Below are 13,843 nucleotides of genomic sequence, written 5' to 3' on the forward strand. Positions count from 1 at the left end.
CTCCCTACACCTTCACTAGTTAACTTGTGCTCTAGGCTCCAAACAACTTGAGAGCCTACTTAAAACCTGGAGACTCATTCTCCAGGTTTTAATAATTTAGTCATATTAACCTCATAATTTTCACTATCATGACAATGCTTATGCCAAATCAAAATAAATTCCTCATACGAAAAAACATTACAGCGTGAAAATAATCAGGGGATGGGAGAACTCTTAAATGCAATTCATTAGTTTCTTAAAAAAGTTTTTAAAAAGCAAATAAAGAACACCAATACACGCATTCTTTTGACCCCAGACAAATGTAGCAGAGGAATGATGGAACTTCCACTGATTCTTTATTCAGCTATATCACTCTATCCTAATTCTGTATGCAAGTCTCATAGCTATATTTTGATACCTGACCTCTCTTTCAAGAGGTCTCAGTCTCTAAGTTACCTCATTTGGGATGCAAGGCACACCCTTATCAACCTTCTGCAAGGTTTTTAGGATTCCTGCTGTCTGTCCCAGTGTATGAAAGCTCAGTGTTAGTCATTAACCTGATCCCTGCATGCATCCACACAAGGTACACAGCAAGTTATCAGCAAAACAGAAAGGGTCTTTTTATTAAATGATTAAAAATTGAATCAATAAGCCTGCAGGCAGTTCATAGTTTTCCTGTTCACATGCTTTTTCTTCATCTTGCATCTACTTACCGACATAGCTGCATGGTCATTGTTGTTATGCTGAGAAGGAAACCAGTAAGGCAGTCAAAACAAAAAAATTAAGATGTACTGTCAACTTCAAAAAAAAAAAAAAAAAAAGGTAGCAATAAAAGATAAGAAAAAGCATACAAAAAGAACAATTATAGCTATATAGTGTTTTGCTGAAGTGTAACAAAGAGATTATCACTTAAGTAATACTAATTTGGCAATGATGTGTTTTTCTGTAATAAGGAACTGTATGCCAAAATATCAAAGTAATAAACTTCAAAATGTCTGTTGAAATGCCTTTCCAGAACTTTTCATTATAAGAAAGAATATACTCCAAAAGTCTTAGGTAAAAAAATAAATTTTATGTTTACCATTATGGTTTACAGAGGCTATCTATATGTTATTAACATACTTTGTTCAAGCAAGATTTAAAATGGCTCAGGATAGTAAGAATCTAAATATAACATGACACATTAATAAATTTTAACATTAAACTTATGGCTACATAACTGTAGGGTGGAAGAAAGCTGTTTTCCTTTCCTAAATTGCTTCTTAAGTACAGTAAACAAATACAGAGGAAAAAACTAATTTGCGAAACTTGAGAGGGGGGAAAAAAGCTTTGGAGGCACAAGACATTTCCAATGATTCAACAGATATCAGACCCCAACTAACTTCTGTCACTTTGTGTGCAGATTCAGTACAGTTCATGGTCTACCTGATTTAGAGTTCTAATATTCCCATGACAATAATACAAATTGCATAAAACAGATATACAGCAGAAAATGCATTTTTGGAAAGTTATGTCTGCATTGGTACAGAAATACTTCAGCACAGCCCCACATGAAAGCACAAAGGGAGACACATTCCTGTGCATTTACACAGCTTATACATATAGCAAAAATAAAACAAGATTCTAATGAGAGGAACCCACTGACTGAAACAAAAAAATTATTAAAGAACATGTTACAACACTTCTACAGGCAGACTGGCATTTAAAACAATACTAAAGAGAAAGTCAGTGACCCTGGAGTGTGACAACAAAGAACTACTGTGGCCAACTAGTGTCCCTAGTCCTAGCCCAATGTCCTCTAACACAATTGGGTATGTAAAGGTAGAAGAGAAGACACCTCTCTACTCGTTCTACTCTTTTCCTTACTAGAATTGTGGCCAGTGTGCTAGGAATTTGTTCTTTGACTGCTAATTACAGAAAAGATTCTGATAAACTATTTTGAGCAGTGGAATGCTTTTGCCAGCCATACAAAAATTATTATGGAAATGACACTGTGACATAATTAGAATAATTTATTAATGTAAATTAATTCTAAAATTATTCCAAACCTTAATTACAGCACATGAAAAAATCTAGCTCAGTTTATCACTCCAAAGCACTTACTATTTTTATGAGTTGTAGAACATGGTTCTGGGCTAATCTTGGAAAATAATTTTACTATAAATTTTCACTTAACAAAAATAACTTACTAATACAAATCTAACTAGAATCACCATAGTGTGCATACATTTTCATATAAACTCCACAGCTCTCACACAAAATTTACAAGACTGTATGTTTCTACAACTGGCCAAGATAGAACAGGTAACAAGATGCAGGATAAATAAAAAATTCTAAGAAACCTCTTCCACAGCAGACTACTTGTCCATACAGTTACATCCTGCCTGTTACCTGACTAGAGTCTGAAATGACAGAATAACCTCTCTAGAGAAACTAGATTTCTCCAAAGGCTGACTTGTACCGCCAGGCACAAAATTCTGTATTTCCACGCTTAAGTCCTAATGCCATGGCTACTTCTTTGCATTCCCTTAACACATAACTTCATTTTGTCTGTGGCTCATTTCTGAACAGCCATTTAGGAACATACATTCATGACAGACTTCTGTACCTCCTGCTCGACAAACTTCACATCCCTTAACTGCCACATGCATATGGCCACTGAGGAGCAGTGCCATTTGCTCACACTGCTTTGTATACTGACTTACAATTAATTACACTATCTAACAAACTTGCTATTCTTTATCAAAAAACGCTCCACTGATTTGGCACAGAAGCACATGCCTCACATGACACATTCACATCACTATCACATGATCCATTTGGAGTGGCCTTTGTCTTTGACTCAGTTAAAAGAACAGGAGACAGAAGAATCACAGCCCTTGTGCAGTATCTGGAAGACAAGATCAGCCTGCTATGCCACCAACTTCAACATCTTGCTGTGCACTTAAAGAAATTTCTTCTTTCAGTCTTAAGTCTCAAAACATTTTATGCATTGAGGACTTATTCTTTCTAAGCAGTGCAGATGGGCAAAGCACTCAGACATCAGTGTGACTATAACCAACCACAAGCTGATCAAAAGCAGATGTTGCTTGAATTACTAACTGAAGTTACTCTAGAACTATAAAGCTACAAACCATTATGATGGTAAACCAAACTAGAAATGGTCTTTTTTATCTGAAAGCAAGGGGAAATCAGACAACAGAACGTAACAATTCATACATAAGACAGGTTAACAGTATCCTTTCTGCTGGGACAAAATAACACAGGATATTTGAATATGAACAAGGATCCATTCAATGAAGCTCTGTTATATAGAATCAAGTAACTTCTTATGATCAAAAATATTTAGCTAAAAATCTTGAAGAATACAAGACCTCCACTATCTTATGCACAAATGTAGAATTTAGACCAATTCTGTATTATTTGAACCAATGCACGTGCACAGAAAACCAACAGAGTACACCAAAAAGGCTCTAGAAAACTGCACGAGTTCTTGGACTCTTTGTAAATTAGTTGCTGGTAACAATATTTAGACTAAAGTATTTGAAAGTATTTTCCAAGTATTCTGATGGGTAAGCTCCACCAACATATATTTGATATACTGACAATATTTCTGTGCTGAGAAAAACTTAAAAATACATGTCAGCATGTGTACAAATCAAAAACCAGAACCTTTTGTTCAAACCATAGTGTTTTAAAATAAAATTATGATCAAATAATTTGAAATTAAACTTAATTTTGAACACTTACAGGTAAATGAGTAAAAACTTGAAACGTGCTTCTTAAAAAGTTAATTAGGTCCATTAAGTATCCACTGGCTCTTCCATCTGACTCAGACATTGTCCAATCATAATCAGCAATCTGAATAAATTCATCTATTTTTTGGTTAAGTTTTGTATATATTTCTCCTTCTGCAGCATGCCTTGCATCCTGAAAAAAAAATGTGCACAATGCTTGTCAGAATTCTTAAATATTATTAAATGCAGATGAAATTACATCCATCAAAAAAACTAAAGGTCAGTGTTTTTCTTAGATTAGAAGATATTTTATTGAAATTGGTACTTTAATGTCTGTCTTACATCTGAGGCTGTGGTTTTTAAAACACTCCCATCATGCATATATGAGTGTTCATACCACTATGAGTGTTGACAACACTATGAGTGTTCACAGAATAATCAAAAGTGTTCACACAAATTAAGTTCCTTTGAAAACAAAGCAATTTGTTTACTTTCTTCACAACAACCACCTTTCATTCTGTCTTACAAATTTATCAACCCTGACACAAAGTTGATTTTTCTTTTACAAAGAAAACAATAAAATAACATAAGAATTTGGCTTTTATGGAGGTCAAGAGGTCAAGCAATCATATGATTTTTATGTAATTACTGTCTTAAAGCTGCATATCTGAAGAACAGTCATAATTTTTCATCCTCCTTTAAATATCCTGATCATCACAGCACTCCCCTTCTTGCTCCTACATTTGTTCTGCCACACTCAGGATTCTACTTTTTGGAACAGCAGAGTCCTGCATTTACTGTGAGCTGGGTTTACAATGCTGTCTCTGCCTCGTTTGTACAAGAGGCAAAAAAAATCCAGAAAATCCAACGGGATCTCTGTGCAGATGCTTGTGTCTGTGCTGCTGGAAAGTTGTGTTTATGCCAGCCTGGAGTCTACAGATACTAAGTATCTTTCTATTTTGGGCTCAACATAAAGTTTTCTTAACTGATACAGAGAAATAATTCAAGAAAGACATCTGATTTAATCCAAATACATCAGTTGCTGAAGGTTTTTAGAGGGTAAAAATAGCCTGGATATAATGAAGTAACCAAAAAGCAGATGAAACTCCCATTGCTACTTTCCTCTAGAAGAAAGCAATCCAAAAAGAGAAAAGCATGAACAAGAAATGCAAAAAGAAAAAAAATATTCACATTTATCTGAGCTTAAAGGTGTCCTCACATTGAGTGTGCCAAATTTAGTCTTCAATCAGGCCCTAGGCTGAGAGGCACTTAGGAGTAAGCAAGGAAGTATGTGGCCCTGTCATAAATAAATATCAAAATATGATTCCCTAAAAATAGCATTTTTATTGTCAAACCAACTTGAGAAAGGCTCCACTGAACAGCTCTCAAAATCCAATATGCAAGAATCTGGCAACCTGTCATCATGTCAAAGGAGTATGTGGATATCCACTATTTTGTAGATGGCAATGACTAAGAAAGTTTCAATTAAAGTCAAGTCTACATTTAAAGTTTCTAATTAACAACGAAACCTCAGTTGCAACAATTTATAACGACGGGACTTGAAAATATATCTGCCTTGGCTTAGAGCAAAATTTCCCCAAATTTTTTTTATTTGGGTATGGATTTTTTTTTTTTTTTAATCTAAGTCATTCACAGAGTGCTCATATCAGCTTTACAAATTAAAATTATTTTCTGGCAATGGCAAGACTAGTCCTTCTGGTTTTGTCTTGCATTAAAAAAATACACTGTACATGTAAAAGCTCATTTCATGGAAAGTAAATGCTGCTAACAAAGGAGATTTTTGACCATTCTGAAAGAATGGAGGTGATACAATTTGCCACCAGGAGATGAATTTAATAACAGCAGAACATACCAAACTCTGTGAGGGCCCAGTTGGGGAACTGTGAGCAGTTTTTCATTACAATAGAAAGAGAAAAAAAGAGGGATTAACAAGAAAAGAATTTTCTACTATAATTGGAGAACGTTGTGCTAACAGGTTCTCCAGGCAAGGAGACAGGAGAGAAACCACACACACAAAAACGCCTTCTGTTTGTCAGCATTTATCCCATATTTTTCTGAAATGCAGACTCCTTAAGAACAGACACAGTATTGAATCCCTGTAACAGAACTCAGTTTGTAGGAGTGTTAAACATAACTGCTGAACAGCACAAGCAATCTACAAAAAATATAACGCAACTTGCAAATGCACTTATTAAATGACATTCAAGGATAAAGAATATCTCACCTCTTACTGAAATCAAAGACTGTGGCTGTGTTAAGTGGTTTTGAATGCATGTTTGATTGGCAAAAAGATAATTAATTGCCCTTAGAGGTAAATAGCAATAGATACACAAATTCCAAGACACTCATGCCCTGTTGGTACACAACAAGTAAACTAGGCACCCTAGACCAAACCCAGTAAAAGTGCTGGGAGGGCAGTGGCAACCAAGTACAGCTGCTAGACCACCACCTTTCTGCCTTGCCTTATGCACTAAATCCTTAGCAAAACAAGCAACAGCTAATGGGAGAATCATTATCTAGCAACTGGAAATATGAAGTGTCTTGCATTTATTCCACCTCACCCACCTTTTAACATTTATGCCAGAGGGTATATTACAGTAGGATAGGCCACATATTGCATCAAGAGATAAAATGAATTGCAGAAAACAGAACTCTCTCAATAGGATTAATTCTCTCTATCCCATAAATACGAGAAATCATTCTCCTTTGTTTCGGTGTACATGGAAAAATGCCAAATACCTAAAGTTCAAGTTGCAGCTGTTGTAGAATCCCTGATGACTTTTACTTTTGTTTTGCAGTTTGAATTTTAAAAATATCATAGAATAATTTTAGTTTGAGCACTAGTTGCTAATACTTCTGTTATACTAATACTTTCAATCTTTGAAACTACATCACAAATTAATTCTACTGTAGAATAAAAAATAGATACAAACATTTTAGATTAAGGTAGCTGTTTTGCTTTATTCCATTCAAAACAGGGAGAAGTTACACAAACTTAATCTATTAAAAACTTATGATAAAGTTAAGCTTTGACTGCCATTTCACAAGTTAATAAAAAATGCACTTGAAAGATAATATTGAGGCTTCTCACATACTGATATATTCCAAATCATGCTAATAATATAAGAATCCACTGTTTATATGCTCAGTGTTACAACTGCATACTTAAGAGTTCAGAATTATTTTAGAGACAAAGGTGAGAAGACAAGCAGCTTTGCTCTGTTCTTGTTTTAAAATGCTTCATTTACCTAACTTTTCAGACACAGTCATATAATGGATGAGATATACTATACCTTAAATGTAGAAAGTCCATAAAGTCTTGCAGTGTGAACAGTCAATTGTGAAATATTTGTAATGTTAGATATAAAATCCTCAAGGTATTTACAGGCTTGCTCCAAGTGTGTTGTGTTTATGATGATTTGAACAAGCTACAAGAGACAAAAAATTCTTGTAAAAATCTTTTTATATCACCTATTGTCATTTAATTTTGTAGACGGTTAATTCTTTCAGGAACAATGCTAATAGAAATTCATTTCAGTATTTCAGGTTACCACACATTTCCTGGTAGTTTTCAAGTTTGCTTTCAAACACCACTAAGAAGTAATAATGTAGCTTAAATACAAATTATGCCATTTCAAAAACAAAGATTTCAGACACCTACCCAGTAAAATAAATCCAACTGACAGTTTAGAATTAAAAAAGGAAAAATAAAGGAAAATATATTGCTGAAATAATATCACTAATTTGTGCCATTTTATTTTTTTAAATTTAGTGCTCTTAAGAAGTCACAACACTCTCTGCAGAATGATGCATTCACTTATATCTTATATCCCACTCCACTCTATTTTTTATAGAAAGAAAGAGAAACTCAACATTAGTGGTACTAACTGCTAGACAGAATACACAATTCATACTCTGCATGTAAACAAAAATGTTTGTTTTATTTGGCTTATTTCCTGCAACTCTCTGTTTATCATAAAAAACACAAAACTCATTGCCATGTCTCTCTCAAAAGGTATCCCTGGTCCCAGCTAGACTGTATTGTTCTTATGTATGTAATAGCTATTGATGCTTTTTATACTTATTTTAATTTTTAATTGTTAAACAAACAGTACTTGATTTTCTCGTACTGTGGTGTCAATATCTGTGTATCTGCATTTACTAAAATAGTTTTAGCATGGATTGTTTGAAAACCCATAATTTTGAATATGTGTTTCAAAACTTACCTCTGTTAAACCTATATGAGGTTTTTTAATTAGGTTCTGTAAACAACTACTTAGAGTTCTTGTAAGCAGCAAATTTGTAGATTTTCTGAGCATATCATCTATTTCTGTTGAACTGAAAAAAAAAAGTTTATTTTTATAATTATGCTGTATGTAGCAATACTTCGATGGCAATGCTTAATAATTTTAATTTATTCCCTGTAAAGGGAACTTTCAATGCTAAAAAATTCTCTATGTGCATTTAAATTCTGGTTATTCCAAGTTTTCTGTGGTCTAGCAGATAAAACACCTCTTTCACCTACCAAATTATCTATTAACATTTCAACACTGAAGCAAAATCTGTTATTTTTAGTTTCTGGACATGTTTATTGACACAGATGTTGGTAAAGAGTAATTTGTGGGTTTTAATGAGTTATTAAGGAGGTCAACATGTGCTCATTAGTACGTGTAAATTATAAACAGTATCAATTAAGAATGTGTGAAAGGGAGTAATTTACATCTTTAGCAGTGCAGAAGTGGGTGACAAAGGCACAAATACCTTCCAGATTTCAGATCTCTGAATTCTATTTTATTCAATTAAAACTAAGCTTTTGAAGGCCAGAAGAGGAAAGGATATGGGTGAATTGTGATGTTTTCCATCAGAAAAAGGTGGGATAGGAGAGGGAGTGAACATGCACACAGCACTTTGTTGCAGGAAAAATCATTGCTAAGGAAACTCAAAGCACTGAGTAGGGAAACACTAGGAAGTAATCAGGGATGCTAAACAATTACTTCTGAAATGGTCAGTATCAAAGTATTCTTTTCAATCTTTACATGCTTTGTTAAATAAATAAATTCTGTAGATTATCCAAACCAGTCAATATTGTTTGAAGAGCTCCAGCAATGTTTTAAACTGCTTACCACACCAAGCTACGCTTACCGATGCACATATTATATAGTGCATATATCTGTGAAGAATTACATATGTAAATTATGAAACAAGCACAGCAAGCAAGTACACAAGAAAGTATATTTACATTTTAGTATATATATTTTAGGTAATCTGAAAGTTAGAAGCTACTTTACAGCCACATTCCTGACAGTTCAAGCTTACCTGCGGTGAAGTGACTCTGAAAACTTAAGGCTTGCATAAATAAATTCCTTCACCTGCATGTAAATTTGAGGCACTGACTGAGACATTGGAAGCTTCTTTGGAAAGGATTGCTGAGGAAATAAGAGATCATACTGATTCCAACAAGAACTTGGTACTAAACACAACAACCAGAAAGCCACTTAACATTATCAACATTTTAATCTATCTAAACCTTTTCTGATTTCCATCAGATACAAAGCTGCACGTGTTGAGCTGACTTCTACATCTGTTTAAATAACTTATAAGCAGAATAGTATTTTATCACTTCTTTCAATTACAGTAAAGTTTGGCAATTTTATGTAAGTCAAGATACCCCTGCAGAAAGCAATTTACAAACATACATTAAAAAACAGGTCTCAAACTGCTTTTAATCTCAATGAACAAGATAGAGTAACTGAGATAAGAAGTTCAAAAATACAAACTTTTTTCCCCAAACAAAACAGTGCAAAAAAAAAGTTTGACAAGTTCAACACTTCTGGGATTCTCAAAGTATGTTGAGAATGCTTAGACTATTTTTTTAAGGTTCACAAAACCAAGGCACTTTGAATTATTTTCAGGAAGTTGGAATTACATGTGGGAAATAGTAGTAAGTTCATAATAATAAAATCATGCTTCTTACTTTGATTTTAAAGCTGATACTGTATTTGGGAGAACAAAAGTGAATAAATTCAATTAAATCTACACAGACTAAATAGGTATTTCTGCACTGAACATGTAATTTTTAACATTTACAAAAAAATATTTTTTTGTTTATGACTAATGCATGAGAAAAATAATCAACAACTGGTATCATCCATGAATAATTCAATTTCTCTTTAGGAAAAAAACATCCATCAACAACAGCCAAAGCTTTGTAGCAATCATACATGTATATGTATGTATCTGTATAGCAGATAAAACTATTTAGTACAAAATAAAAATGTCTGCAGTTTATTAGCAAAATATGCTATGCCAAATAATATCCAGGGTATAGTATACTTCCAATACTGTAAGAGATTACTATTCTATTTAACTTATTTTAGTCCTATAATGGCTAAGTCATTTAATTTAATGGAGGAATGCATCCAGAAAGCACTCTAGAATCTCATTCAAAAATCAGCATTAAAACCTCCTTTAATTTTCATCTTCATTGCAATGCTGTATTAATGACAAGCAGCTGTTACAATTGCTGGCAAATCCCTGCTGAACTACAGAATTCAAACAGCTTTTCACTTTTGCAGGTATCTGTAGCAATGGATCTTGTATAAAACAGCTTCCCCCTACAGCAATTACTCCCACTGGAATCTGGTTCTTAGACTTAGTGCCCCTCTACAGACTCCATCATGAGCCTCTTATTTCAATGGTTTTTCTAAAATCATACTTGAATAAGAGAACATGTTAATCACCCTTCTATGTAGAGAATCTGTAGTGAAAGAATGGCTGAGGTTACAAAAGGACATCCTACTGCAGTGCTATTACAGCAGAATTATTCACAGTCCCTTCATGTTTATTTTGTCCCACATGCTCAAACACAAATATTTAAATTTAAAAGTGAAATACAGAAAATATTGTCTCTAACCAAGCTCTATTTTACACTTATTTTTGCAATACAACGGCATATACTGAGTAATTAAACACAAGTTTCAACAAAATTTAGCTAAAGACGGATTGCATTATAATTACATAAGGACTTTATCAATTAAACTCTATTATTAATTTGTTTACAAAACAATGGGTTTCATTATTCACTCAAACATCTGAACGAATGACTCAATCTTTCATTTTTGTATTTACTTATGTCTAGATAATTACATACAGAGAAGGTGATTAAGTCTCTTAATCGACCTAGTTTTTAAAATTTTAATTGTTTTTTAATTATAGAAATCATTACTGTCCCCAGTATCTTCAACTGGATTTCCACAAACTTTAAAAGTTTTCCTTACCTTATCAAGTTCTGGATCTTGAAAAGGAAATTTGCTTATAACAACTCTGTATTCCTCTTCATTTGCTACAGGGATAGGGCTGTAGTTGTCTGCTTCAAAAATATCCCTGGTGAATAGGTGAAGTGAAAAAAATCTGGACATGTAACTTACAGTATTTTCTGGTATTAAAATGTGTAAGTAAATATAAATTTTACCACCACACTTAGGTCTGCATCTTCAAAAAGTTTTAAGAACTTTACACATCCCAAGTATTTTTGATTACTTTGGAAATATTTAATATATCTTAACTCTTTACTGTATGCCTTATCAGAGAGGAAAAAAATACCCAGAAGTGTTTTCATATGTACTTAATACAGCTAAATACTTAATACCAACTAATCCACACCAGAATTTAAGGAAACCTGCACTTTTCCTGTACTAAAGCTTATATTCAGAGTGTCTCACTTTGGTACCAGAGCTACATGGTCAACGGAGATGACTGAGAGAACTTCAAGCAGGATATGTCCATGGCATTGTTTGGGCACCCTCTGCACTTCTCTACTAGTCAAATGTCTATAACAGAAGCACAGGGAACTGGAGAACCTTAAGTGGTCAATTTAATATTAAGGTTTTCTGTAATAAAACATTTTATGGCAAACAAATTCTGCACATTGAGACATCACACCCTATCAAATAGGCTTTGGAGTACAGCCTCAGGCTGACATATTCCTGGCTTTTGATTTTTTCCAATCAAATGATCACAAGGAACGGGTGGAAAAATATCCTTCATTAAAAAAAACACGAAGACATAGAGGCAATGTCAGTAGTTGTCAGGCAGACATGCATATCAGCCAACAGTAGATATTAAGACAACCTAAATTAGGAAACTAAAGCCCTATTGCAATAACCTGGAATTATCAGGTTCCTAAAGAAGAGAAAGAGATGTATCTCCCCTGCTTGTTTCTCCAATAATGTCCCTTTGGAGACCTTCCTTCCTTCTATTAACTATAGAAGCAGTACTTGATGTCTCTTCTTCTAGTTAGCAATGAATATCTCAGTCCTAATCAACCTGCAATTCATACACTACACTTGAGTTAACAAATTCTTTCTGAATTACATAATAAGAACTTGAGCTCAGACAAAAAGAATAGATGCAATACAAAAGGCACAACTATTTTGATATACTAACCTGAACAATCCAGACCACTTTTTAAGAAGTGTTTCATTGTATTGGTCTCTTATTTCAAATAAAAGATCAAATAGTCGGTTCACAGGAAAACCATAGCCCTAAAGGATGAAAATGAAGAGGGGATAGTTCAAGAACCAATACACTCAATTCCTATCATGACACTTCAGAAGTCTGAGGTAAGACTTATATTCAATCTTACCACTTCTATAACACAAATTATAGTACTTTTAGCACATTCTTATTTGTTGATCTATTAAATTTTTACCGAAGTACTTATCCTATGCATTGGGAAATATGCCCCATTTCTCCTTGTTTGTTAAAAACTGCAAGAATACTTTCCAACAATGTTCATTTAGTCTTTCAACTAAAGAGTTAATGACAACTGGAATGCTACTCTTTTTTATGATAAGAAGTAAAACATTTTTAAAAGACAAGAGTGTACACAAATAACAAAACTAACACTAATTTTGCACAGATATAATAACTCATGCTTGCTTGATAGCCCAGAACACATATGTTCAGTTCATAATACTGAAAATGAGGACCTAAGGCAAGAAATACATTTTTTAACATTACTATGCAATTTTGGGTTTGATTTGTATATGATTCATGAAAACACAAACATTGCATTCACCTAAAGTTAAAATCTGACTACAAGAATTTCAGGTAAATTAATAATACAGTATGTACCTGTAAAGTATCAGCAAATACTACAATGAGATTCTTCAGTTCCAGAACAAGGTCAGGATCACTGCAATATGACTGAAAGTGAGAAATTCTGGTTTTAATAAAAGGATTTAAAATATGGGACATACGTTTTCAAAGAATAGTATCACAGGTTAAACTTTCCAGCCTTAGTGAAAAACAAATTGTCTTTAGTTAATCCAGCTACATAAAAGTATTTGTTAAATTTTTATATAACTATCAATGGTGTAAAAGTTCAGAAAAAGTCAACTAAAATATGAGTTTCAGTAAGCACCAGCATGGTGTACTGAGACTGAAAATCAACAAATTACATTTATTTTAGTGGAATCAGTATCAGAGAGGTTCCACAGGACATTCTTTTGACCACCAAGCCCACCAAGCTTGGGTCTAACTAGTGCTGTGCCACCTCAGACAGTTTTTTCCAGCTGTATGGGTAAAACTTAATAAAATATTTTCTAAACAATTTCAAATTTAAATTGAATGATAAAAAGGTCAAGACATAAGTTATTTACTAGATGACTGAAACTGAAACTTGATTTTTCAGAGGAGCCATACAAATAAGGATTTCATATTAGCTTCACCGTTTGAAATACTGGATAAAGTAAAAAAAAATCTATTAAAATATTTTAAAGCTGCATGAGAATACAGTACTGGTTGAAAACAATATACATGTGTTTCACCTTTCTTGAAGTTTTGCTCTTAGCACACTTTATTAAAAGAACAGTATGGTTTATTTATCTAAACGTTAGTCTTCAGTAGGATGATGTTAGAGAGATTCTGATTGAATTAGGTTTGATGGGAGTTATGCATACAGAGAAGAAATAGGGACCAAGAGCATGACAAGATTTTGAAGAGTTCTTTAGAGATTACATTACTTTCAACCTTTAAATTATAATAGCCTTTTATAGGTGTAAAAATCCACATGGAGACAATTAACTAGCAAAGTATTTAGCTTT

The 13,843-nt window shown here is 33.4% G+C and overlaps 1 protein-coding gene across 13 annotated transcripts in view; it reads right to left on the reverse strand.

Annotated features, from left to right (window-relative positions):
• The window catches only part of EXOC6 (exocyst complex component 6), an 87,388-nt gene that overhangs the window by 37,080 nt on the left and 36,465 nt on the right, over positions 1–13,843 (reverse strand). For 7 of the 13 annotated variants that reach the window (XR_014956146.1, XM_085582541.1, XM_085582550.1 and 4 more), the window contains 8 exons: positions 12,873–12,944; positions 12,183–12,280; positions 11,015–11,120; positions 9,054–9,163; positions 7,964–8,075; positions 7,031–7,165; positions 3,730–3,909; positions 693–722 (listed from right to left, as the gene is read on the reverse strand). Coding sequence is in view for 12 of the 13 variants with exons in the window: in XM_085582541.1 (XP_085438667.1) it covers positions 693–722; positions 3,730–3,909; positions 7,031–7,165; positions 7,964–8,075; positions 9,054–9,163; positions 11,015–11,120; positions 12,183–12,280; positions 12,873–12,944 (843 nt within the window). In the remaining variant the exon portion in view is untranslated. Of the gene's footprint in view, positions 1–578; positions 778–3,729; positions 3,910–7,030; positions 7,166–7,963; positions 8,076–9,053; positions 9,164–11,014; positions 11,121–12,182; positions 12,281–12,872; positions 12,945–13,843 lie in introns of those variants that run through there. The other 6 variants (XM_077784642.2, XM_077784641.2, XM_085582542.1 and 3 more) reach the window with 3 other exon arrangements.

This window comes from Lonchura striata, chromosome 6 (genome assembly GCF_050655825.1).
Source record: "Lonchura striata isolate lonStrDom1 chromosome 6, ASM5065582v1, whole genome shotgun sequence".
In the NCBI taxonomy this organism is placed as follows: domain Eukaryota; kingdom Metazoa; phylum Chordata; class Aves; order Passeriformes; family Estrildidae; genus Lonchura; species Lonchura striata.